This window comes from Vipera berus (genome assembly GCF_964194415.1).
Source record: "Vipera berus genome assembly, chromosome: 3".
In the NCBI taxonomy this organism is placed as follows: Eukaryota; Metazoa; Chordata; class Lepidosauria; order Squamata; family Viperidae; genus Vipera; species Vipera berus.
Window position 1 is genome coordinate 209,245,212 of NC_138204.1, and position 27,400 is coordinate 209,272,611.

General features: G+C 42.2%; 1 protein-coding gene across 7 annotated transcripts in view; it reads left to right on the forward strand.

The window, feature by feature from the left end:
• Window positions 1–27,400, forward strand: part of KHDRBS3 (KH RNA binding domain containing, signal transduction associated 3) — a 118,172-nt gene that overhangs the window by 58,532 nt on the left and 32,240 nt on the right. For all 7 annotated transcript variants that reach the window (XR_014026038.1, XR_014026039.1, XR_014026040.1 and 4 more), the window contains exons 3-7: window positions 38–154; window positions 4,838–4,984; window positions 14,119–14,258; window positions 20,011–20,203; window positions 26,803–26,885. Coding sequence is in view for 2 of the 7 variants with exons in the window: in XM_081324719.1 (XP_081180845.1) it covers window positions 38–154; window positions 4,838–4,984; window positions 14,119–14,258; window positions 20,011–20,203; window positions 26,803–26,885 (680 nt within the window). In the remaining 5 variants the exon portion in view is untranslated. The remainder of the gene's footprint in view (window positions 1–37; window positions 155–4,837; window positions 4,985–14,118; window positions 14,259–20,010; window positions 20,204–26,802; window positions 26,886–27,400) is intronic.

Consider the following 27,400-nt stretch of genomic DNA (forward strand, 5'->3'; position numbering starts at 1 on the left):
TTTATTGGTTTTTATTGTTGCTTATTTTGTCTTTCAGTTCAACTTTGTGGGGAAACTTTTGGGCCCGCGTGGCAATTCTCTGAAGCGCCTGCAAGAAGAGACATTGACAAAAATGTCAATATTGGGAAAAGGATCCATGAGGGATAAAGCAAAGGTAAAAAATGCTGGCTGAAGATCATTAGTGTGTGCACTGTACTGCTGTGTGTGTCTTTCTTCAGCAATCCTAGTGTAGCCTGGGGAGAACTAAAGCTAACACAAGTCAAGGTGTATATACAATCACCTCTCCCTATTTGCACTCTGCATGCAATTTCCTCTTCCCTCCATGCATTCCTGCCTCAGAGAAAATTCAAGTTTTTGCATGTCTTTTGTGAATAGTTGGAATATACTGTTGACTGTTGTGGGAATTAGTTGTCTAGCAGAGTGATGGCACGGGGGGGGGGGAACTGTACTTGTGTCTAGTTGTTTTGGCGTGCAATGCCTTATAGCGCCATCTTGAGGGGAGGAGTTGAAACAGTTTATGTCCAGGATCTGAGGGGGTCTCTAGATCAGAGTTCGCCAATCTTTCTGGGCTCGTGGCCCGGAGGGGAGACCAGCTTCCAAATTAGTGCAGGCACTGGCGTACTAGTGGCTGTGTTCGCGCATACGCTGGCGCCGTGCTCATGCACAAACCGCTGCACACCCCCACGGCTAGTGCCCATTCCCGCATGCGCAATCACCCCACGCTAGCGGCCTGTTTGCATATGCACAAATGGGGCACGGCCCCCCGCGCTACCGTCCCATCCACGCATGCGCAAATGTGGCCACAGGCGCTAGCACGAGTGGTGGAGAATGCGCGCCCACACGTACACGCCCTGGCCAGCCATTTCTGCGGTCCTCTGGTCAAGAGCCCACGGCCCGCTAATGGGCCACGGCCCACAGGTTGGGGACCCCTGCTCTAGATATTTTCTCAGCCCTCTTTCTGGCTCATGCAGTATACAGGTCCTCAGTGGAAGGCAGGCTGGTCGCAATTGTTTTTTCTGCAGTTTTTTCTGCAGTTCTGACCATCTGTTGAAATCCGCGTCTTATTTGGTTGGCGGGCCAAAGGTGCAAAGGATAGACTCCGTAATTCCTTTGCAGAACTGTATCCAGCGGCTCCTTGAGCTTTCTGACTTGGGAAGAACATTCTTTGTTGTGCTTTTTTGACGACATTTTTACCTGGAAAGTAAAGCAAGGGGCGGAGATCAGCAAAATCAAGAGCAGCAAATATTAAGATGTGATGGAAGTACTTCTTGCATGCTTTGCATTTTGCAGTCAACACATGCAAAATAGAGAACAGACCTTTGCTTGCCTGCTCAGAGCTGCCATATTGACCTTTCTATCTCCTCTGCAGTCAACTTTGCATTTTAAAGGAAATTATACATTTTTCATGTCAGGTGTCCATTTTAAGTCTTGAGATACGGTTGAGATTGTGTGGTCAAGTATTGTAAGAGGTGGTAGGGTTAGGGAGGGCTTTTCCTAAACTCTACTATCATTGCTACAGTTCTGAGTGTGTTTCAGTAACCTTTGCCCTTCCTTACCTGTTGTCTGAACCAGCAAGGAGTGTCGGCAATCCTCTTGTTCACTTTGCTTGACAGTCACCCATTAGCATACAATAACTTTATTACGGTTTTCATTTGCACTTTTATCTTTCAACGCTGGATGCTCTTTATTAGACCGTCTAGCAGAGCCTGTGAGGCTTGTTTACCAGGTGGTTTGTTGGTTTGTTGGTTTGTTTGTGTATTTCTGAGCTTTGTTCATGCTTCAATTATTCAGTCTATCAGGGCTTGCATTGTTTCCCCTTGGGAGACTATTAGAGTCTAATAGCTCTCACTCTTAAAAAAGGATTTTCTGAAAGCTGGCTTAGCTTTTTTCTAGATTAATTTTATTACTCGCAGCTCCTACTCCGTTCTGTTTTGTGGACTTTGCTAAATTGCTTAAAAAGTAAAGAATTCTCTTCGTCTTTCAAAAGCTGCCTGCCTTAGTTGCAAGTAAGGCAGCACTGGAATGCAGATAGGGGACCCCGAACAGCCTGATGCCACAAATAAAGAAGCTGAGAAGCTTAATAAGAGCAAAGACTGTATATCTTTCCTTCTACCCATTTGTTTTTTTTTTGTTTACAAGCCTCAAACTGCCAGTCTCGATGTGTTAACTTCCTCGATTTAGGCGGGCTTGTCAACCAATCCCATTACTTTTGCTGTAAATTTCAGAATAAAAAGATTGCTACCCAGAAGTTGTTTTTGAGTGACATATACCTAAGTAGCTCATAATCACAACACAAACCAAGAGCAGATGCGAGAACTTTTAACAAGATCAGTCCAATGTGGGTCTGTGGTCCTTTCTGGAAAGAGAGTGCAGTGTGTTTTTAATGCACCCTAACTAGAACAACAATATAGAAACACTTCAGAACACACACAGACTAGAAACTTAAAAGACTGTTCAGTATACTAGGAACTTAAGATGTACTGAGGGTGAGGAATGTCCTTAAATACCCCTTTTCAAATCACTGGTAATATGGTTCTGTACTTCTAGTTTTGTTTTTCCCAGCACACATTTATCTTAATTTACAAGCAGTTTTTTTTAAAATCTAATTCTACATAAAGCATAATGCTATATGCCCAAGTCTTTAATAAAATAAATGCAGTGGCTCCCGTAAGTACAGTGGAAAATAGAAGGGTTTGTGTGTGTGTGTGTGTGTGTGTGTGTGTGTGTGTGTGTGTGTGTGTCTAGTTTAATGAAGAGAAGGATGAGGGGTGACATGATAGCAGTCTTCCAATATCTCAGGGGCTGCCCCAAAGAAGAGGGAGTCAAGCTATTCTCCAAAGCACCTGAAAGCAGGACAAGAAGCAACGGATGGAAACTAGTCAAGGAGAGAAGGAACCTAGAACTAAGGAGAAACTTCCTGACAGAACAATTAACCAGTGGAACAACCTGCCTCCAGAAGTGGTGAATGCTCCAACACTGGAGGTTTTTAAGAAGAGACTGGACAGCCATTTGTCCGAAATGGTATAGGGTTTCCTGCCTTAGCAGGGGGTTGGACTAGATGACCTCCAAGGTCCCTTCCAACTTCTTCTTCTTCTTCTTCTTCTTCTTCTTCTTCTTCTTCTTCTTCTTCTTCTTCTTCTTCTTCTTCTTCTTCTTCTTCTTCTTCTTCTTATTATTATTATTATTATTATTATTATTATTATTATTATTATTATTATTATTATTATTATTATTATTATTATTATTATTATTATTATTATTATTATTATTATTATTATTATTATTATTATTATTATTAACACATTTTCCAATACATCCGGGTGGGCCACTGTGTTTATTTTACTAAATGCTCATGGTAGGTAGGTAGGTAGAAAGAAAGAAAAGCCAGATTTTGAGGTTGCGTATTTAATTATCAAATACGTTGCAAGTAGAGGGGGTCGAAATACCAAAACACATATTTTACTTCCCCTGTTTTATGCTGTCTGTCGTTTATCCATGATTACCTATATGTGTTGAAAGGGTCAATGGCATCTGCTAAGCATCGCAATATTTCAGTTGCCAGGCAACAGAGATAAGCTAGAATGGCAAAATAGAGGAAGTAGAGCAGAAATAGAACACTTGGTGAGGGAAGAGTGTTGTGAAAAAGATGAAAACTTAAGCAGACTTACGTTGTAGGCTAGAGGTTGGCGGCATTTCATAGTTGGGGGGGCGGGAAAAAGATGAAGTCGTGTCATGGACTCGTTGGGTGCCTCTTTTGGTGTGACCAAATGGGAATGAATGAGGTTGCCCATCTTTATTAAAGCCGGCACTAAAATACTTAGCTGATTGACAGCTCTAGAGGGTCAACAGAATTCTGTTCAGCTTTCATTTCCAGAAAGTCTGGGAGATAGTGTTGGGTCGACGCATGAGCAAATCAGCAACTTTTAACTCAGAATGCAAAGTGTACCTTTTTCTAAGAGCATAGCAGGATTTTGAGAATTCTCATAAGGCTGGGGGTTCTTTAGAAGATCCCTAACTCCCATCTTGTTCCAGCCACAATTACAAGGGCAGTGGTATACAATCCAAGGTATTTTTGGTTTAAGAGGCAGTCCATTGTAGATTTGTTGAGCAGCTATTGAACGGAACCATGAGAGGATTATTGGCCAAGTTCAACCTAATTCCGGATTCTCTCTCTGGTACCATATAATAGTCTTTCTCGGTCTTGGTCACCTTAAGATCTCTGGACTTCAACTCCCAGAGTTGCTGGCTAGGAATAATGGGTGTTGAAGTCTAAAGAGGTTAAAGTGCCTAAGGCTGAGAAATAGCACCCATATAGCCACTTGCTATTAAAGACCTAAGGCAGGGGTAGGCAACCTTGGCTCTTTGATGACTCGTGGACTTCAACTCCCAGAATTCCTGAGCCAGCCATGCTGAGGGAAAAGGGAGAGGTTTCCAAGCTGAGCCAGGCTGGCTCAGGAATTCTGGGAGTTGAAGTCCACAAGTCATCAAAGAGCCAAGGTTGCCTACCCCTGACCTAAGGCCTAGTTTGTACTCATAAAATTGGCTTGGTTACAGGTTAGAAAGGGCTCAAATGCGGTCATACGTCAAGGACTACCTGTCTACTATAAAAGATTAGCGGAGTGGGCCCTGTGGTATCTTGGAATTATTTAGTTAAACGATAACACGGGAATCCATATGGGGCATTTGTTTCCAGATTCATTTTGTGGCATTATATGCAACATTCCCGTTCTCCCCACCCTCCCGACCCCTAGCAATGTGTGAAAACTAATTCTGATAATGGTGACTTTTTGCGTTTCTCCACGCACTGGTTTCATATGTCATTTTTCCGTCTTCCCAGGAAGAGGAGTTGAGGAAAAGCGGAGAAGCAAAGTACTTTCATCTAAACGATGATTTGCATGTTCTCATCGAAGTGTTTGCCCCACCAGCTGAAGCCTATGCCAGAATGGGACACGCACTGGAAGAAATTAAGAAATTTCTCATTCCTGTAAGTACAATCACGGCCATTGTTTTTCTTCCTTCCTTCCTTCCTTCCTTCCTTCCTTCCTTCCTTCCTTCCTCACTTCCTCTTTCTTTCTTTCTTTCTTTCTTTCTTTCTTTCTTTCTTTCTTTCTTTCTTTCTTTCTTTCTTTCTTTCTTTCTTTCTTTCTTTCTTTCTTTCTTTCTTTCTTTCTTTCTTTCTTTCTTTCTTTCTTTCTTTCTTTCTTTCTTTCTTTCTTTCTTTCTTTCTTTCTCTGCCCACCTCAACAACTGGACAGAATTAAAATAAAATGAAAACATTTGCAAATATTACAAAAGTTAAAATGCAAAACAAGTAAGAAACAGCAACATCAAATCCCTACCACAGAGGAGCTTTTTATTTGAATTCATTTGTACATTTAGATTATTTTTTTTCCCCACCCAAAGTGCCCTGGCTTTATTTTTTGATAAGAATGCTGTGGTATCTCTTTAGCATATCCATTTTTCCACGAGTTTTCTCTTGCAAAGTTCAGCGTGTTTGTTATGTGCTACACAGGATAGAAAAATGTAGGTTTGCGGGCCTTCTACCTTCATGGAAGACCATTCAGATAGTTCTTGACATCTGACCAGTTTAGAGAACGTTCCAAGTCACGGCAGACCTAGAGAAACATATTTATCGTCTGCATTTGATGTTCTGAAGGCTGCCACACCCTGTCACATGACTGCATTTTGGGCACTCGGCAACCGGCCCACAATTACAGCTATTTGCAGTGTCCCGCAATCATGCGACCATGATTTAACGATGTTTTTTGCCAGCGTTGGCAGTTTTGGGCAAAAAATGGCCCATAGCGAACACTAGTTTTTTTTTTCACTTAACGGCTGCAGTGTTTGCTTAATGACTGCCACAAAATGGGTTTTGAAATCCGGGTGCGGTCACACACTGTTCTGCCTTAATGACCACACAATTTATGACCATAATAGTGGGCTCAATCCTAGTCGTAAGTCAAGGACTACATGTGCAAGAGAGACTTCCGTATAGCGGGTCTAATTAACAGTCACCCGTTCTCATTTTATGATAGCGCTTCCTGTCCTTGCTGTGGGAAGGTATGTTTTGGTCCACATCTGCAGGATTCACCGATAGTTGAAGATAATTACAATTTTTAACAGTCACAGATAATCTGTGCAGAGGACCGATGCATCTCCTAAAATGAGAAAATCGGCCCTTTCTGCATGTATTACAAATGCTCCATGCCTTAAGACTACAACTGAGCCCACATTTTCCATTTCTAAGCAAGATACTTGTTAAGTGAGTTTGGCCCCATTTTATGACCTTCCTTTCCACAATTAACAATAATAATGATGATAATGATATAGTTGGAAGGGACCTTCGAGGTCATCTAGTCCAACCCCCTGCTCAGGCAGGAAACCCAACATCATTTCAGGCAAATGGTTGTCCAGTCTCTTCTTAAAAACTTCCAGTGTTGGAGCATTCACAGCTTCTGGAGGCTGGTTGTTCCACTGGTTAATTGTTCTAACTGTCAGGAAGTTTCTCCTTAGTTCTAGGTTGCTTCTCTCCTTGATTGGTTTCCATCTGTTTCTTCTTGTCCTGCCTTCAGGTGCTTTGGAGAATAGCTTGACTCCCTTTTCTTTGGGGCAGCCCCTGAGATAACACTGCTATCATGTCCCCCCCCTCGTCCTTCTCTTCATTAAACATGTTGTTGTTAGCTGCGAAGTCGTGTCCGACCCATCGCGACCCTATGGACAATGTTCCTCCAGGCCTTCCTGTCCTCTACCATCTTCTGGAGTCCATTTAAGCTCACGCCTACAGCTTCAGTGACTCCATCCAGCCACCTCATTCTCTGTCGTCCCCTTCTTCTATTGCCCTCGATCTTTCCCAGCATTAGGCTCTTCTCCAGTGAGTCCTTCCTTCTCATTAGGTGGCCAAAGTATTTGAGTTTTAGCTTCAGGATCTGGCCTTCTAAAGAGCAGTCAGGGTTTATCTCCTCTAGGACTGACCGGTTTGATCGCCTTGCAGTCCAAGGGACTCGCAGGAGTCTTCTCCAGCACCATAGTTCAAAGGCCTCAATTCTTTGGCGCTCAGCCTTTCTTATGGTCCAACTTTCACTGCCATACATTGCAACTGGGAAGACCATAGCCTTGACTATACGCACTTTTGTTGACAGGGTGATGTCTCTGTTTTTAGTGTGCTGTCTAGATTTGCCATGGCTTTCCTCCCCAGGAGCAAGCGTCTTTTAATTTCTTGGCTACAGTCCCCATCTGCAGTGATCTTGGAGCCCAGGAAAATAAAATCTGTCACTACCTCCATTTCTTCCCCATCTATTTGCCAGGAATTGAGAGGGCCAGATGCCATGATCTTGGTTTTCTTAATGTTAAGTTTCAACCCAAGTTTTGCACTCTCCTTCTTCACCCGCAACAAGAGGCTCATTAAACTAGACATACCCAATTCCAACAACTGTTTATTATTTATTTATTTATTTATTTATTTATTTGACTTATATACCACCCTATTCCCATAGGAGTCAGGGCGGTTTACAGGGCAATTAAAACCATACAATACAAAAGTTAAAATAAATTTAAAACAATTAATTAAATTTAAGCCCCAAAGTTAAAACTTTAAAACCCAATTAAAAACCCCTCAGTCTAGGCCAGACAGCTCAAAGAGCCAAGTTTTTAGGTCCCGGCGAAATGAACGGAGGTCGGGGGCAGTCCTAAGTTCCATAGGAAGTTGGTTCCAAAGGGCAGGCGCACCCACAGAGAAGGCCCTCTCTCTGGGAGTCACCCGCCGGCAATCCTTCACCGGCGGTACCCTAAGAAGGCCCTCCCTGTGGGAGCGCACAAGGACGATGGGGAGTTAATGTCGACAGCAGGTGTTCCCTCAGATAATCCGGACCCAAGCCATTTAGGGCTTTATAGGTCATCACCAGCACCTTGAATCTCACCCGGAGGGCAACTGGAAGCCTTATATGTTCCTTATATGTTTTAGCCTCCAGTCCCCTAATCATCTTTGTTGCTCATCTCTACGCTCTTTCTAGAGTCTCAACATCTTTCTTATATCGTGGTGACCAAAATTGGATACAGTATTCCAAGTGTAGCCTTACCAAGGCATTGTAAAGTGGTATTAACACTTCATACTTCACATGATGTTGATTATAATAATAATAATAATTTTATTTGTATACCGCCCTTCTCCAGAAGGACTCAGGGCGGTGAATAGGGCAAACATATAAAAATACAAGAATACAAATATTAAAAAAGATTAAACAAAGTGCCCAAAACTAACAACAATAAGTTAAAATGCACTAAAACAATATTAAAATCCAAACCCATCACCCATCTAATGTACTTTTGTTATATCCCTCTGTTAATGCAGCCTAGCACTGTGTTGGCTTTTTTGGCATCTGCAGTACACGGCTGGCTCATATTTAAGTTATTGTCCACTAGGACTCCGAGATCCCTCTCACAGTTGCTACTATTGTGCAAGGTACCACCTATAGTATACCTGTGCATTTGTTTGTTTTTTGCTTAAATGCAGGCCGTTACTTTTTTCACCATTGAATTTCATTTTGTTAGATAGCGCCCAGTGTTCAAGTCTGTCAAGATCCTCCTGTATGTTAAGCCTGTCTTCTGGAGTGTTGGCTATTCCTGCCAGCTAGTAGCACTGTTCTAAGCAAATCTGTCTTCCACATTGACTTTGCTTGTCAGAAGGTGGCAAAGGGGATACCAGGACACGGCAACAGTCATAAATACATGTCAGCTGCCAAGCATCCAAATTTTGATCATGTGACCATGGAGATGCTACAATAGTCATCCGTGTGAAAAATGGTCCTAAGTTACTTTTTTCAGAGCCGTATTGTCCTCAGCCATTAAACAAATGGTTGTAAGTTGAGGACTACTTCTGTATGGTCCCTTGTACTTAACTTGTATGTTTACCATTCATACCTCACACTATTATGGCCTTATTAATTCAGTGGTCTAAGTTAATGCAGGCATACGAAGACTATGATTTTAACCAATGTGTTTACTTTCTAATGTACTTTTGTCATGATTGTTCTAAAGTGGCACTCTGTTGCTTTGATACCATTGCAGATGATTTAGATAAATTTTCCCAAACCTGCTACTTATAAATGGATTTGACTATTAGACACTGGCCTGACCATTTTATTGGTCACTTTAATCAGGCAGTTAGTTTTCTCCAAATACCTGCATGGAAATTTTTGCAATTAATGAGTCCGTAGCAGCAGGCAATCCAGTTGAGTATGGTTTGTTCATGTTGTAGATTATTAGCACAAATACTTCTTGATTACCTCTCCACGGCTGATAAATTAAAAAAAAAGTTTCAAAACACTATAAAAGCAGAAAACATTAAGATGATAGAAAGCAGCCTGCAAAATAGAAGCATTAAAATACTTAAAAATTAAAATAGTTTAATGGCCTAGCATAAAAGTTTTGCAGAACCATGCAAAAAGAGAAGAGAATACCAAATGAGATAGCCTTTTATAGTCATCTCAAGGATTGAAATATTTTGCATGTACGGGAAACCCTTGATTAGACTCCAGTTTATTTTGGCTTCAGTAGACAATATATGTATTTGGACATTTATCTTAAGATAATGGATTTCACTCATTGTATCCGTAGTAGTTTAAATGGTTCACTGAATTTTACATTAATTCTGCCAATTTATGTCACTGACATCAGTTATACAGATGGTGTACATTTGGATTGAATTTAATGGTAATTTAAAATTTTAACAGTTACCTCCTACCCAGGAATATGTTAAATTGAGTTTTATTGGGTATTCCAAGCCATTTGGCATGCAGTTTAGCACATATATACATGCAAATAAGTTGAGAATTTTCTGTGTCAAAATATACTCCCAAAATTAGGTTCACTTTATGCATAGATAGGGGGTTTTTGTATATACGGTAACACTTTAAAAAGTACCCATATATCTTGTATATACTCACATATAAGCCTATCCAGAGATAAGCTGACCCTCACGTTTTTAACTACAGTGCCATGAAAAATGGATAATCCATGGATTATCCACGGTTAAGCTAATTATTTGAAATTAAAACATACAAAAAATTTGAGAGTTGAATTATCTGTGGGTGGCACTTTTTCGCCTTTTAGGTTTAAAAAAGGGTCAGCTTATCGGTGGATGGGCTTATACGTAAATGTATATAGTCATTTCAAGATTATTTACATTTTGTAACTCCATCAAAAGTCAGAACTATCATGATAAAGACATGGTTCTAAACATTTTGTCATTCCCTAAAAACAGTGATAGAACTATCATCATAAAGACATGACAAATGTGTATTTTAGTAATTAGACATCAATGCATTCCTAAGTCTTCTGAATGTTAGATAACTCTTGCACTTTTGCAATGAAATGACAGTGTTGTGAAGAAGCCTGAAATTCATGTATGCTGTTTGGGGGCTAAAAATAATATGTACGTTACTTGTTACATAACATTTACCGCACATCGGCAATCCCTAAAGCTATTTTATTACATTAAAATTGTGGAGGAAGATAAAGAATGCCAGGATTGTAGCTGAGTTGAAGATTTTTTGTACTATCTTACCTTCTCCAGGATGATAACAATACAGGTATTCCTTGACTTATGACCACAGTTGCTAAGTGAGACGTTTGTTAAGCGAGTTTCGCCCTATTTTGCGACTATTCTTGCCACAGTTGCTCAGTGAATGACTGCAGCGGTTTAGTTAGTAACACAGGTTGTTAAATGAATCTGGCTCCCCCCTTGATTTTTCAAAAGGTGACCACGTGACCTCGGGACGTTGCAACGGCCATAAACATGGGCCACTTTCCAAGCATCTGTATTGTGGTCATAGGACAATGGGAATGTTGCAACGGTTGTGAATGAGACAATTGGTCATAAGTCACCTTCCCCCCCCCCCCCAATGCTGTTATAACTTTAAAAGGTCACTGAAGGAAGTTAAGTCGAGGACCATCTGTATCTACTAATCTCTACTGTGTTTTCCCCAAAATAAGTCCCTGTTTTAGACGGATGGATGGATGGAGATAGAGATGGATGGATGGATGGATGTAGATAGAGATGGATGGCTGGATGGCTGGACGGACAGATAGATAGATATATACATACATGGATGGATGGGTGGGTGGATGGAAGTAGAGATAGATACATAGATAGATATAGACAGGGCTTTTTTTCTCATAGAATGCTCAGAACGGAGTTCCGGCACCTTTTTTGGATGGGACCTTGTAGGGTATGACGTGTGAGTTCCGGCACCTTTTTCTTTTACAAAAAAAGCACTGGATATAGATATATCTATAAAGAGAGATTTAGATAGATAGATAATAGATAGAGAGAGATAAGAGAGAGAGAGATCCTCCAAAAGATGCAGGAGGTCTTATTTTCGGGTGATGTCTTATTTATTTCCTCAACACCTACCTCACCTCATGGTGGCGGAACTGACCGCCCCATCTAGCAAGAGCTCATGTGACTGCTGGCCCGCTGCTGTGGCCGCTCGCGGCAGGAAGCCGCATGGCCCGCCATGAGGCGAGGCAGGGGGTAGAACTTCCCGAACACTTTTCACCCAGATGGAGAAATGACGGAGACTGGAAGCTGGGTCTGCTTGCAAATGGAGCGCTTGGAGAGACGGAGTGAATTGTTTGGTTTCTACATGGCCCACTCACAAGCACACAAAGCTTCCAGTCCTCCCTCTGGGCAAAAGAATGTGCAGCACATCTGGATCACCTGCCTCCTCCCCCCCCACCTCTGCCTCCATGCTCAGATTTTACCTGTGCTGCACCAAGGGATCGGCGGGGTTGTGGCTGCTGCCAGACGCTGTAAGTCCCTACACACTCACCGCTGCTTGGACTGGCCATGTGCCCCCCCACCCCCGGCTTGTTTTTAGGGTAGGGCTTACATTAGGCCCACCCCCAAAAAATCAGGCTAGGTCTTATTTTTGGGGATGGATGTCGTTTTCGGGAAAACCCGGGATTATCTCTAAATTAATATCATTTCACTGGTGTTTCAGCGCTTGTTCAACGTTTGGTACTAAATCCTCCTTGTAAATGATTTCCAACATTTGTTTGGAAGATGGCTATGTGTGTTCAAATAGCAGTGAGCGTGCTGGAAAAAAATGAAAATTACCTTTCCACTTCCTCGGAAATGAATATCAGACCTAGAGACCGAGGCTCAGCGCAGAATTTCCTCTTGTTTTATTGATTCTTCTGCAACTTAAAAGCTTTGCTTCTTCTTAAAATACGGGCCTAATTATGTGTAACTGGAGATTAACATTAGCCTATGGATACATGTGTCCTTTATTACCTTAAAATCCGGGCATCGTGAGTCCTTAGAGATTTGTGCTTCGTGCATTTATAGCTAATGTTTCTGATGTTTTCAGCGGACAAATATAGAGAAAAAATAAAAATAAAAATGCAACTTGTTCTATGTTTTTTGTGCCTTTTCAAAGCCACAGCGAAGGCTTTTGTATGAAACTGGACATGCCTCTCTTTTCTTTCCCTCCCGATAGTCTTTAGGATTTTTCTAGACAAATGTTTTCAATCTGTTCTTCCAGTTGTTCAGTTAATGAAGTGTTTAGCAATCCTGACAGGTTTTATGAATTTAGTATCCGGGGAAACATTTCTTCAGTGGGAAGAGAAACACCTATCTAGAATTCCTGTGGGAGTAAGATGAAAGAAACCATATTGGCTTCCTTCATCTTCCTTTATACAATGTTATCTAACTCAATTAGAGAATATTCTGCAATAGAAATTGAGCTGTGAAGAGCTAGCATCAGTTCATTGATCGATTCTCTCCCCCCCCCCCCCAATCCTGCACATGGAAGAACACATCTTCTAATATGTAAGATTATTAAAATATCTTTTTTTTTCTAGAATGGGGAGGCATTCTGGGAACTGAACGAATCCATGCAGTTCTCTTGAAAAAAGGCAGTCAATGGAGAATAGAAAAGTTTATTGCTTTTTTTCTTATTTGTAGCATGGTGCCTTCTGCTTGGAGGTTTTTTCCTTCAAGGTTCTTAAAATCAACTTAAAATCACAAAGAAGGGAGGTCCAGGGTTGTTCACCAGAGCACCAGAGGGAAGGATGAGAAACAATGGTTGGAAGCTGATCAAAGAGAGAAGCAACCTGGAATTAAGGAGAAACTTCCTGACAGTGAGGACAGTCAACCAGTGGGACAGCTTACCCCCAGAAGGACACTGCATCGCTTGAAGTTTTTAAGAAGAGACTGGACAATCATCTGTCCAAGATGGCATAGGTCAGGGGTAGGCAACCTCGGCTCTTTTATGACTGGACTTCAACTCCCAGAATTCCTGAGTCAGCTGAGTCAGCTGAGTCAGGAATTCTGGGAGTTGAAGTCCATGAGTCATAAAAGAGCCGAGGTTGCCTACACCTGGTATAGGTCCTCCTGCTTGAGCAGTGGGCTGGACTAGAAGACCTCCAAGGTCCATTCCAATTCTGTGCTACTCTACTCTACTCTACTCTACTCTACTCTACTCTACTCTACTCTACTCTATTCTATTCTATTCTATTCTATTCTATTCTATTCTATTCTATTCTATTCTATTCTATCTTGTAAATGAAGAATTCAGGCCATGCTACACATGAACAGCTTATACTGTATTAAGTATTCCTAACTGCATTTGGAAACTGTTTCCAAACAACTCTTTGCGTTTGTTGCATTTGTATTATCTAACAGGCAGTTCCCACTAGACCATTCTTAAAGCTCTTGACCTATCTTAAGATCTTCCTTCTTGACTCTACACCAGTGTTTCTCAACCGGACCAACTTTTTAAGATGGGCGGACTTCAACTCCCAGAATTCCCCAACCAGCATGTGACGTTCACCCATCTTAAGGTTACTCAGGTTGTGAAGCGCTGTTCTATATATCAAAAACAAACTAGGCTGAGGTAAGCCGTGTAGAGATGTACCTTAAGTGATATGGTTTATCTTGGGTTCTGATGTGTTTGTTTCCCACGGTCGGTGCTCATTAAATCTGATAAATCTGATAGGATGTTTGCAGTTTGGGGTTGAACTGTTTTTTGGGGTTTTTTGGAAAATTTTATTAAATATACATTTAAAAACAAAAGTGGACATGATTCAACTTCCCTTTTGTTTTTTTTCCTGTTCCAGGACTACAACGATGAAATCCGACAAGCACAGTTGCAGGAATTAACTTACTTGAATGGAGGCTCAGACAATGCTGAAGTTCCGGTCGTCCGTGGAAAGCCTCCTTTAAGGACACGGGGAGGCCTATCTCCTGCTTTGGCAAGGTAAGCAGCGTGGAGCAGAGATCCAATTTTGGGCTGTTGGCCCAAAGGCTCACTTTACAGGGTTTTTGCAGCATCCTGCGGTCACGTGACTGCGATTTTTCAGTGTTCCTTTTCCGGTTTCCATTCTACTTCTGGCAAAAAAAAGGCGCCTATTCCGTAAAACAGGTTGGCTAAATAGCGATTGGAATATTTGTTTAACGACACTGGCAAACAAACAAAAAAAGGGACGGTCATATAATGAGTGGCTCACTTAATGACACCATGGTTTACACCAGTAATTACAGGGTCAGCTTTTTTTTTAATTTTAATTCCATTTATATCCCGCCCTTCTCCGAAGACTCAGGGCGGCTTTACAAACTTAGCAGTAGCCTTCATTCTATGTATATGCCTGCTTATTAGGGCTTTCACACACACCCCAAGCGGCATTATTTACAAAGTCAGCTTATTGCCCCCAACAATATGGGTCCTCATTTTACCTACCTCGGAAGGATGGAAGGCTGAGTCAACCTTGAGCCTGGTGGGACTCGAACCTGCACTAATTGCAGGCAGCTGGTGTTACTTAAGGAGGCATTAGCCCAGTGAACCATCACAAGCCAAGGACTACCTATGGACCGCTTATCTTTTGCTTTCCTACTTTCCGGGCCAATGATCCATCAAAATTTAGCAGTAATACTGTAAAAGAGTTCCTCTCGGACGTTATCTCACTGTGCGGAGGTAAACATTAAATTCACCAATGCTCCAGCACTACAGATTTATTTATTTATTTATTTATTTATTTATTTATTTAGTTAGTTAGTTAGTTAGTTAGTTAGTTAGTTAGTTAGTTAGTTAGTTAGTTAGTTTTATATACCGCCCTATTCCCGAAAGACTCAGGGCGGTTTACAGGGCAAAGTTAAAAGACAAAATAAGAGTTAAAATAGAATTAAATAATTAGTAGCCCAAAGTTTAAAAATTTACAAGTTTAAAAATTAAAACCTCTCAGTCCAGGCCAGATAAATCAAATAACCAAGTTTTTAGGTCCCGGCGAAACGAAAGAAGGTCGGGGGCGGTCCGGAGTTCCACAGGCAGATCCGTTCCACAGGGCAGGCACGCCCATAGAGAACGCCCTCCCCCTGGGGATCACCCGCCGGCACTCACTGACCAGCGGTACCCTAAGGAGGCCCTCCCTGTTGGGAGCGCACAGGACGATGGGAAATTGATACTGGCAGCAGGTGTTCCCTAAGATAATCCGGACCCAGGCCATTTAGGGCTTTATAGGTCATCACCAGCACCAGATGGGGATTCAGAATGGAGAATGGGGGAAAATTTAGCTGACACCAAATACTTCAGGCTAAATACTGGAGGCTAAAGCATATAAGGAACGGTTGCTGGAATTGGGTATGCCTAGTTTAATGGAAGAGAAGGACGAGGGGTGACATGATAGCAGTGCTCCAATATCTCAGGGGCTGCCCCAAAGAAGAGGGAGTCAAGCTATTCTCCAAAGCACCTGAGAGCAGAACAAGAAGCAACGGATGGAGACTAATCAAGGAGAGAAGCAACCTGGAACTAAGGAGAAACTTCCTGACAGAACAATTAACCAGTGGAACAACCTGCCTCCATAAGCGGTGAATGCTCCAACATTGGAAGTTTTTAAGAAGAGACTGGACAGCCATTTGAGCAGGGGGTTGGGCTAGATGACCTCCAAGGTCCCTTCCACCACCACCATTATTATTGTTGTTGTTGTTGTATTGGAAACAAAAAGGATTGCTCTGGTCTCGGGAAGGATATTTAGCCAGGAAAAAAAAAAGATGGTGAAAAGAATCAAAAGCAATTGTAGAATGAGGCAACGAGGACAAAATTAAATAAACAGATAATAAAAATCCTAGTTTTACTTACGTACTTCTGCTGTCTGAAGTAAGGAAAATTAATTTGGGGAAGAGATTTTAATTTGAAAGAAGAAACCCAGCTCTAGTATTTGGCACTGCCAATACTTGCCAACACTTTCCAGTAGAAAGACGTTGCTGAGGAAAGCTCAGAAGACTTAAGTCTCTTGTCCCAGTGACCGACCCAGATTGGATACCCCCAATATTGTCATGCAAAATTCTGGTGTAGTTTTTTGGACACAGGAAAATTTGGGAAATCTTCCAAGATTGCTAAGCAGATATATGAAGTGATACCTCAGTACTCATCGTTAATTAAACTAAACTAAACTAAACTAAACTAATTGATTCCGAGAGGCGCAGTGAGTACCACACATATTTTCCCCATAAGTAATAATCTAGTGAGTCACAAGGCAGCCGACACCGACAAGTTCTAGTCTGTGTACCAAACAAACGATGAATACCGGGACACAATGTTCGCATCAAAATGCACCGAGTACCAAATTGGATGCGTTTCAAAGCAGCTGAGTACCAAGGTACGACTGTATGTCTTTATGTGTGTTATTGATTAATCCCGAAGACCAAATAGTTCAAATATAAAATAGAGAGGAAATAGAGGATCCACAGTGAAGATACGGAAACTTAAAATCCTATTCTCATCACATTTTTAAAAAGAATTTTCTCTCAGCTGTTACCTGTGAGCCTCGTTGCCTGTGATTGATCATTATCGATCACTGTTTTTATCTTGGGTTTTCGTTTTGCTTTACCAGCTGCCTACAGTCCCATCATCGTTCAGTTTGGACCACCGTATAAAATCCTTTAGATGAAATAAATAAATGTGTCAGGAAAACAAAAGCACTGCTGACGGGTCTTCCTGCAAATCTCAAAAAAAAAAAAAAGGTTTTTGCACGTCGCCGTGTAGCGACTGGCAAAATAATAGCTGGTTGAGAAAGAAAATCGGGAGATTTTTCCGGGTGAAAAAAATGTGATTGTTTTTCTACTCTCTCTGGTTTGTTGGGAGAGATAGCATCTAGGGGTGACAGGGGCATACATGTGTTGTAGATGATGAACTATTATCCTTGTCTAGCCATCTGTATGACACGAAAAGCTGAGCTGCGGTTACATGAAACAAAAGGTTCACGTCTGATGCGTTGGATCACTGAAGTAATCTTCAAAGCGCTCAGTGTCTTGTCTTCTTTATCGGCTGCTACGTGCCAAAAGAGAGAAAGAAATCCTTCAGATGGTGTATTCTATCTTATGTCTTCTGATGGCCCTTTAATCTGCTTTTCTTCTTAAAATTTTAAACCCGTACCTTGAATTAGACAGGCTGTGGACCCTTGATCTGCTACAGAAGAACAGAGTTGCCGCTAGCCTTCTATTTTTCTTTTTTTTAAAAAAAAACAAACAGATTTTTTTTCTTCTTTGCTTTGGTTAAAATCCTTTATGTTTTCTTTCTGGAGCATTAATATTAAGCATGTGGAGGTGTTTTGTTTTTTTTTTCTTCTTCTATTCCCAGAAGCAGGCAAGAAAAGTGTTATTTATTAGTGACATAATCTCTATATCCACGTAGATGTGTACGTTGAGGGTCCTTCTGAAGAAAGAAATGAAATTAATATTTTTGCAAGGGTTTTTTTTTTCCACCCAAAGGGTAGTTGCACAGCTCTCTGACCCAGAAGATTGCATTTTTCTCTCATGCATTTCATCATGCGTATCTTGTCAAGTGCGCAAGACCAGATTTTACCTTTATTAAAGCATTTCATATGGCAGTTTGCATCATCTTTTAAACCCCAGCCAGGTTTGGGCAGATGCCCACCACAGATGAGATGTATGTGATGAAATACAATGGAGAGGACTTGTAATCAATCATCTAAAATTGGAAGCATATATCACCATCCATGGGAAAAAAAACACCCTGCATGTTTCTCCTAATGAGCCTTTGAGAAGATCAGTCGCCAAGTTACTGATCTATTTTTTTCTTTCCTAAACAATTACATCAGATTTGCTTTTGACCATGGCTTGGAAGTATCCAGTAGATTCATACACTAATCTCCTTTGTTGCTCAGAGTGATTTACCGAAAAAATAAATAAATACAAACGTACAGGTAGTCCTCGGCTTACAACAATTTGTGTAGTGAACCTTCAGAGTTACAGCAGTGTTTAAAACTTCTCGACTGTTCCCTGTGGTCACGTGATCAGAATTCGGATACTTGGCAACACTTAACTGTTTTCCTAATTTAAGAACTGCAGTGATTCACTTAACAACTGCGGTGGAAGAAAGGTCATAAAATGGGTCCAAACTCACTTAATAACTGTCTTGCTTAGCCCACAGAAACTTTGGGTCCAGTTGTGATCGTAGATCGAGGACTTACCTGTATTTTTGTTGTTTTTCATAACCTCTTTAATTTTCACTTCCACTTAAGCAATCAATGCTAAATGCACAAAATTGCTGTGGAATGCCTGGGACTCAAGTTGGGGACATTTTTGGCTGTGTCTGGGCTATCCTGGGAAGAAACGTGGCTGCTTTAATGAGTCACAGAATAGAAACCCCTAAAACTTTGCATAGCCGTATCGTGGGCTACATTTGGGTTAAGTAGAAGGGCAGGAGAAAAGGAAGGGAGCTGTGATGACACAGTGGTTAGTTACAATGCAGTATCACAGGCTGACTCTGCTCACTCCTAGGAGTTCAATCCTGACTGGCTCAAGGTTGACTCAGCCTTCCATCCTTCCGAGGTCGGTAAAATGAGGACCTAGATTGCTGGGGGGGGGGGGGGGGCAAGATGCTGACTATGTAAACTGCTTAGAGCAGGGGTCCCCAACCCCTGGAACGTGGACCAGCACTGGACCAGCTCTGCTGGCTCAGGAATTCTGGGAGTTGAAATCCACGAGCCATAAAAGAGCCAAGGTTGTCTACCCTTGGGCTAGGCCATGCAAGCAAGCAAAGCCCCATCCCACGGGATGCAGGTAGCACACAAAACCATGCCCCTTCCCGTCTGTAGAAAAACCTCTCTCCATGGTACTGGTCTCTGGTGCCCAAAAGATTGGGGGTAACTGAGAGTGCTTTAAAGCAGCAGCCCCCAACCTTTTGGGCACCAAGGACTAATTCCATGGAGAGAGATTTTTCTACAGTGCTGGGGATGGGGCTTTGCTTGTTTGTGCAGACCAGTTGCTGACATACTGTGGACCGTTGCTGGTCCATGGATCGGAGATTGGGGACCTCTGCTGTAACGCACTGTGAAGCAGTATATAAGTCGTAAGTGCTATTGCTGTTTGCCATTTCATTGCTCTTATTAACTAACAGACGTGTTAAAAATGGGGCTGTGTGTGATGATTCGTAGGTAATTTTGCACTGATCTGTATTTCCAGCAGGGTAAAGTTGGGTTAGGGTTAGGGTTAGAGTTAAGAGTTAGAGTTAGAGTTAAGGGTTGGGGTTAGGTTAGGGTTAAGATTAAGGGTTGGGGTTGGGGTTAGGGTTACGTAAAGAGGCGGGGTTTAGGGTTGGGGTTGGGGCTAGGGTTAGGGTTAGGTAAAGAGGCTTGGGGTTAGGGTTAAGGGTTAGGGTTAGGTAAAGGGTGGTGTTATGGTTAGAGTTAGGGGTTAGGTTGGGATTAGAGTTGGGTTAAGGTTAGGTTGGGGTTAGGTTTAGAGTTGGGATGGGTTAGGGTTAGGGATTACAATTGGGGTTGGGGTTAAGGGTTATGGTTAGGTTGGGGTTAGGGTTAGAGTTAGAAGCTGGGTTAGGGTTAGGGGTTACGATTGGAATTGGGGTTAGGGTTAGAGTTAGGGGTTGGGTTAGGGTTAGGGGATACGGTTGGGGTTAGGGGTTAGGGTTGGGGGGGTGATAAAAACACCAAAGATTCACTTTTCATGGTGATTCCCTCTTTCCTTCCCCTTAGAACCCGTGGGGGTGTGCTGCCTCCGCCTTCGAGTATTCCAAGAGGGGCACCAGCGCCCCGGGGAGTCCCCTCTGGCAGAGGTCCCGTCAGCCGCGGTCGTAGCCTTATCACTCCCAGAGCAAGAGGAGTCCCGCCATCGGCAGGTTACCGACCTCTGCCCCCACTCCCGGCACAGGATACCTACGGGGAATATGTGAGTACTTACCTCCCAAAATAACGGGTGCACGTCTGAGCTTCTTACGGGAACTGGCTCGCCTTTACGCCTTGATCCAGGGCTAGGTAGACCTCGACTTAACGACGTTTACTGATGGTTCGAAGTTACAACGGCACTGGGGAAAAATGACCCACGACTGTTTTTTTTTTTTCACGCTTAGCCACCGCTGCAGCGTGCCCAGGGTCGCGTGATCAAAATTTAGCCGCTTGGCAGCTGTTTCCCATTTACGACGGCGGCAGTGCCACGTGAGCCCCTTTTGCAACTCTCGGGCAAACAAAGTCAACTTAACACAGAAGTCTCCAACCTTGGCAACTGTTAAGACTTGTGGACTTCAACTCGCAGAATTCCTCAGCCAGCCAAGCTGGCTGAGGAATTCTGGGAGTTGAAGTCCACAAGTCTTAAAAGTTGCCAAGGTTGGGGGACCTCTGACTTAACAGTTGCAGTGATGCACTTAACAAGCGTGGCAAGAAAGGCGGTAAAAAAATGGGGGCAGAGCTGCCTTAGCAACTGTCTTGCTTAATAATGGAACTTTTGCGGTCAGTTGTAGTCGCGAGTTCGGGGGCGACCTGTAATCTGATGGTGGTCAGGTAGAGTCCCAAAGCCTACAATGCTGTATAATTTCCTTGCAACCTTTTCCCAGAAAGAATATGTTTCCCCGTTCACTGGTCCTCACCCTCTCCTGCTTTTGGAGGGGAAAAAAAACGTGTGGTGGAGGAGGTGATGAGCAAACGTTCTCGCAGAGTTCCCACCCGGAAGGGAGGCAGCTCCATTTGGGCTGCTTGCAGCCCAGTTGCATACCTCTGCTTTCAGGGAATCTGTTGGCGAGGTTGCCACAGGCCACGCTGATCATTGCTTGAAGTGCTTTTGCAATTACGGAGTTGGTTGACACTTATCGTACAGGTCATCCGTGACTTAGGAGCAGATTTTTTTCCCTTGGCCCAAGAAGCCGACTGTTAATTAAGTCGAGCTCACTTTTCCCACCTATTTTGTTAGGGTTATTAAGCAAATCCAGCTTCTCCCATGCTTGTCAGAAGCCGACTGGAAAAGGTTGCAAATGGATGTCACATGACCGTGGTCCTTGTAAACAGTGCAAATGCATGGCGGTTGCCAAGAAACCCAAATTTTGATCGCGTGACCGTGGAGAGGCTGTGACAATTGTAAGTCTTTCCCCCCCCCCCCCCGGGCTGTTATAAATTTCAAACAGTTGCTAAACGAATGGTTGTAAGTCAAGGATTATCCGTATCCTGATGATTGTCTTGCAGAAACCTAGTGCAGAGTGTAACCTATTCTCAGAATACCGTCCCTCACGATACTATCAGTTTACGCGTCCGAGGGTTGGGTCTCACTACTCTTGTGTTCCTTTTGCAGTGACTGCCGACCTTTCTGATCACAAAACCGTTTTTGCTTGTTTCCCAACAAAATGTGCCGCTCATTGAACTACAGCTAGCAGCAGTGATTTTTCAAGAAACACCACCAGATCATAACTCTGATCTGAATAATTGCTACATCAAACCGATCAATGAACGAATGCATGCGGTTGTTAGTTAATAACCTTCAAACCAACTGTTTCTCATTAGATCCATTTTTGCAAAGTGGTCTCGTGGCACACTTTGACTTGTTGACAGCAGCATCTGTTGGAAAACAGATTGCAAGAATTAAAACGTTAGAACTATACCCCATTGTACTGCTAGCCAGATGAAGAATGTCTTAGATAACCAAGGAAATGTCCCAACGTTAGATTTATAAAAGAAAGGGCGACCTCAAGAAGGTATTTTAAAAATGGTTAAAAGCTGGTAGGTGAAATTTTCCAAATCTGGAGGTAATTGAGCATCTTGCATTGGGCTATCTTGCTGTATCTGCAAAGGTCAATGTTTGTATCATGTTATCCTAAATATTAGTTCCATTTTTCTTCTCATGTCTGAAATGAACAAAATAAACTTAACGAGATCCTTCTATATTTAAAAGGCAGCTTGTGTCAGCAGACATGAAGTTGTTAAAATGCTTGGAATGTAAGGATAGGGACCAGGGAGATATTTGGGTAACATTGGGCAATAACTGTCTGAATTCATAGCAAAAAAGAAAATTAAACTTGCAGTAAATAAATGTTAGAATTCCTCCTGATTTTGTAATAGCTTTGTTGGCTGTTTATGTCTGTGTGTAGCAGTTAGCTTAATACAGAGGCAGGCATATGAATTTACAAAGTGTTAACATGGTTATTTTTGAGCGGTTAGTAAAATCTTTGATGAAAGAGTAATAGGTTTATCCTACATTATTTCTTTGGAAGACTTTACCAGAAATTTATCAAATTAACTAGTACAAATTGGCAAAAATAAAAAAAAAATAAGGGATCTGCAAATTCTGTGAAAGAAGTGCTTCTAACATGGCAGAGCAAAAGATCTTTTTTTCCAAATGCAAACATGGTTTTCAGAGAATTTTAACCCCTTGTAGATATCAGATGGGGATGCCGTCTGATATTATATGAATTAAGATGTATGAATCCAGCAAGTGTCACGGTTGTACAGTGTGCAACAGATTTTCAGGGAGATTTTCTCATAAATTAAAATGTTAAATGCCATGTTTTAGACAGGCAGCCTTCAGTGTGCAACTATATTTGAGCTTGGAACTTTGGTCGCTAAGTGATGCAATTGCTGCACGAGCCATCCCACAATTGGTCCCATTTACATGACCATTTTGACTACGGTCATTAAGCGAATCATTGGGATCCTTAAGCATATCTAGCTTCCCCAGCTGACATTGCTTGTCAGAAACTGGCTGGGAAAGTTGCAAATCGTGACCACTGAACACTACCACCAGTTGTATATGTGAGCCTGTTGCCCGGTGCCTAAATTTCAACCACATGACTTTGTGGATGATATACTGGTTGTAATTTGAGGACGGGCCTTAAATCATTTTTTTTCTGAAGCTGTTATGATTTTAATTTAGGGACGCGGTGGCTCACTGGGTTAGGCCGCTGAGCCTGTCGATCAGAAGGTCGGCAGTTTGGCGGGTCGAATCCCGAGTGCCGCATAACAGAGTGAGCGCCTGTTACTTGTCCCAGCTTCTGCCAACCTAGCAGTTCGAAAGCACGTAAAAATGCAAGTAGAAAAATAGGGACCACTACGGTGGGAAGGTAACAGCGTTCCGTGCGCCTTTGGCAGTCTAGTCATGCCGGCCACATGACCACGGAGACGTCCTCGGACAAGCGCTGGCTCTTCGGCTATGAAACGGAGATGAGCACCGGCCCCTAGAGTCGGAAACGACTAGCACGCATGTGCGGGGGAACCTTTACCTTTACCTTTACTATGATTTTAAACCAATGGTCATAATTTGAGGACTACTTTTATGTCTCTTTTTTTTTTTTTTTTTTTTTTTTTTTTGCAAAATTGACTATTGCACAAGGCCCAGAGTCCACTTCTCTCACAAGATGAGTGGCTATATAAATTTGTTTAATAAATGAACCCAGAAATCTGTTTTTAGAATACTGTGGGTAAAGTAATTTTAATTCTCGAGCAACACCTAAGAAGCTGCTATCAGCAGGATTTATTTATTTATTTATTTTGTATGATTTGACCTACTACCCAGAGTTGCAGTGGCATTTTAAAGGATTATGTGATGCAGACATTTTATTTGCTGGATGGTATATGCTCTCTTCCCTCCCAGGAGTTCAGATCAGCCTTTGTGCATCCCTCATCCCTTTTTCCCCTACAGCAACAATTTTGTGAGCTCTGTTGTGTGCTGCAACAAAAAGAGAGAGAGATTGGGCCAAATCACCTGCTGAGTTTCTTCAAAGGAGGGTAAAACTTAAACCTGGGTCTCTGCAATTCTTTCCAGCATCTTAAACACTCACCCGCTGGCTGTCCCTAAAATTAAGAGGGGCTCAAAGGTACAAGGACAGGAAACTCGGATAAAGCCCAATCTAAAATATGAACAGATCGAGCTCCTGGGGGAGATTATTTTGCCTTTCCAAAAACTTTGCTGCATCTCATTTTTCTTCAAATTCACTTTTCCCGAAAGCTATTTAAAATTCAAAGAATCTCCACTTGTCTACATAAGTTGAGAGTTCTGCCTAGAACACGTAGTCCTCATTGGAACTACATCTACATGGAGGGGAGTAAGCAGTGGAATACCCCAAGGTTCCGTTTTGGGCCCAATACTCTTCAATATCTTCATAAACCATCTAGCTGAGGGAATAAACAGGGCTAACTCATCAAATTTGCAGACGACACTTAAGCTGGCAGGGATAGCCAACACCCCAGAAGACAAACTCAGGATCCAAAAAGTTCTTGACAGCCTTGAACAATGGGCCCTATCTAACAAAATGAAATTCAACATTGATAAAAGTAAGGTTTTACACCCTAGGCAAGAAAAACCAACTCTATAGATACAGGCTAGGTGAAACTTGGCTTAATTCCAGTAATTGTGAGAGAGATCTTGGGAGTCCCAGTGGACAATCACTTAAATCTGAGCCAACAGTGTGTAGCTGCAGCAGCCAAAAAAAAAAGCCAATACAGTCCTAGACTGCATTTCAGACAAATGGCTGTCCAGTCTCTTCTTAAAAACTTCCAGTGTTGGAGCATTTACCGCTTCTGGAGGCAGGTTGTTCCCCTAATTAATCGTTCTAACTGTCAGGAAATTTCTCCTTATTTCTAGGTTGCTTCCCTCTTTGGTTAGTTTCCATCTGTTGCTTCTTGTCCTGCCTTCAGGTGCTTTGGAGAATAGCTTGACTCCCTCTTCTTTGGGGCAGCCCCTGAGATATTGGAACACTGCTATCATGTCACCCCTCGTCCTTCTCTTCATCAAACTAAACATACCCGATTCCTGCAATTATTCTTCATATGTTTTAGCCTCCAGAGCTCTTCTCTGTACTCTTTCTAGAGTCTCAACATCTTTTTTTACATCGTGGTGACCAAAACTGGATGCAGTATTCCAAGTGTGGCCTTACCAAGGCATCGTAAAGCGGTATTAACGCTTCACGTAATCTTGATTCTATCCCTCTGTTAATGCAGCCTAGCACCGTGGCTGGCTGTTGTTTGTTGCACTGGCCAGAGTTGGTGGGTTGTTGTTTCTTTCTTTTTTTTTCTTCCCAGCAAACTTCTGCCCTATTGTCCCTTGAAATCCAATTACCGTATTTTCCGGCGTATAAGATGACTGGGCGTATAAGACGACCCCCTACATTTCCTGTTAAATTATAGGGTTTGGGCTATACTTGCCGTATAAGACTACCCCTCTTCCAACGCACACCAAATAAAAATTAAAAAACATCAGATTTGATTTTAATATGGTAATTTTAATTCAAATGCTTATGACATGCAGGTACTTAGTAGGAAAACTGTCACTTATAAACATAAGGCTGTTTGTCATCAAACATGTAAACATAAAACAGTGCAAGTGGATTAAACTTTTCCTAATTCACTCTAAAGCTTTCCCTGCGCAGACCAAATGGGAGATCTACTCCAGGTTTTCCAGCCAGCCTGCCCAGTTCCTGAGTCAAATGTGTCCTTAGAGCTAAGCAGCTGCTCTGGCTGCTGCATTCCCCACCTGCCTTTCAAGTTGGGGAGACTGCAGCTGCTTTTCAACTTTAGAAGGAAAGACGCCCAGACCCCAGCCTGTAAAAAATCACAGACTGCAGCTTCTTCTCCAATTGGTCCCGCTTTCCCTACGCAGACCAAATGGGAGATCCGCTCCAGGTTTTCCAGCCAGCCCTGTCCTTAAGGTTTCAGCACCCGGCGTATAAGACGACCCCTGACTTTTGAGAAGATTTTCATGGGTTAAAAAGTCGTCTTATACGCCAGAAAATACGGTAGTGAAGTGTAAACCAGGCATCTGTTTGGGAAAATTAGTCAGCTGGTTAGCTCAGGACCCCTTTTGGCAGAGCCCCAAGCTGGATTGAGGAGGTATCCGCCAACACTTCACAAGCACTTTCAACACCTGGCAGACAAGTATTCCAACTACCTTTCAATAATGCTGTCTCTTGGCACTTGATAATAAATTTAAGGGCAGCAGTCAGTGCCATCCCTCAGGAAGCTTTGGGGCAAAACTGGGAGCTTCGTACATAAACCGCTATCATCTTCTCCTTTTGTCGTGGGTCTGGTAGAAGTTGTGCCCCTGTTTGAGGACACAGAGGGGAGTTTACTGAATGGCAAATGGTAGAAACCTTTCCTGCATATTTAGAAAAAATAGTATAATTCCAAAGCAGCTAAAGGCAGAGCAGGAAGCAGTGGACAGAAACTAACCAATGCAGCCTAGCACTGTGTTGGCTTTTTTGGCAGCTGCAGCACACTGCTGGCTCATATTTAAGGGATTGTCCACTAGGACTCCGAGATCCCTCTCACAGTTACTACTATTGAGCAAGGTACCACCTGTCCTATACCTGTACATTTGGTTTTTCTTCCCTAAATGTAGAACCTTATTTTTTTCACCATTGAATTTCATTTTGTTAGATAGCGCCCAGCGTTCAAGTCTGTCCATATCCTCCCTGTATCTTAAGCCTGTCTTCTGGAGTGTTGGCTATTCCTGCCAGATGTTCTGATAGAATTCTTGAATTGTAATGCTACCTTTGTGTGGGCTTGCCTTTCCAGGAATATGATGATGGTTACGGCACTTCGTATGATGAACAGAGCTACGATTCCTATGATAACAGCTATAGTACTTCGGCACAAAGGTAAGGGAATAATTGCCTCTCACGGGCTTAGCTGGAATCACCATCTTTGAACAGGGTTGGAAGCTTCCGCTGTTGGTGGCTGGGTTGAAGGATAGTTTGGTGGACAGCGATTAATATTTATATGTTATTTATATGTGTTGGGTGTACATACAGTGTATATAGCATGTTTAAGTGTGTGTTGTTTTATGTGTACACTTATGAGAGCAGGCAACAAAGTTTCATTTTTAATGCGTGCCAGTGTGCCCACAGTAAAAAATGATAATAAAGGTTTATCTATCTATCTACCTATCTATCTCTATCATCCATCCATCCATCTATATCTATTTATCTATCCATCTATCTACTTACCTATCTACCTACTTATCTATCTATCTCTATCATCCATCTATATCTATCTATCTATCTATCTATCTATCTATCATCTATCTATCTATCTATCTATCTATCTATCTATCTATCTATCTATCTATCTATCTATCTATCTATCTATCTATCATCTATCTAAGATCTCCAAG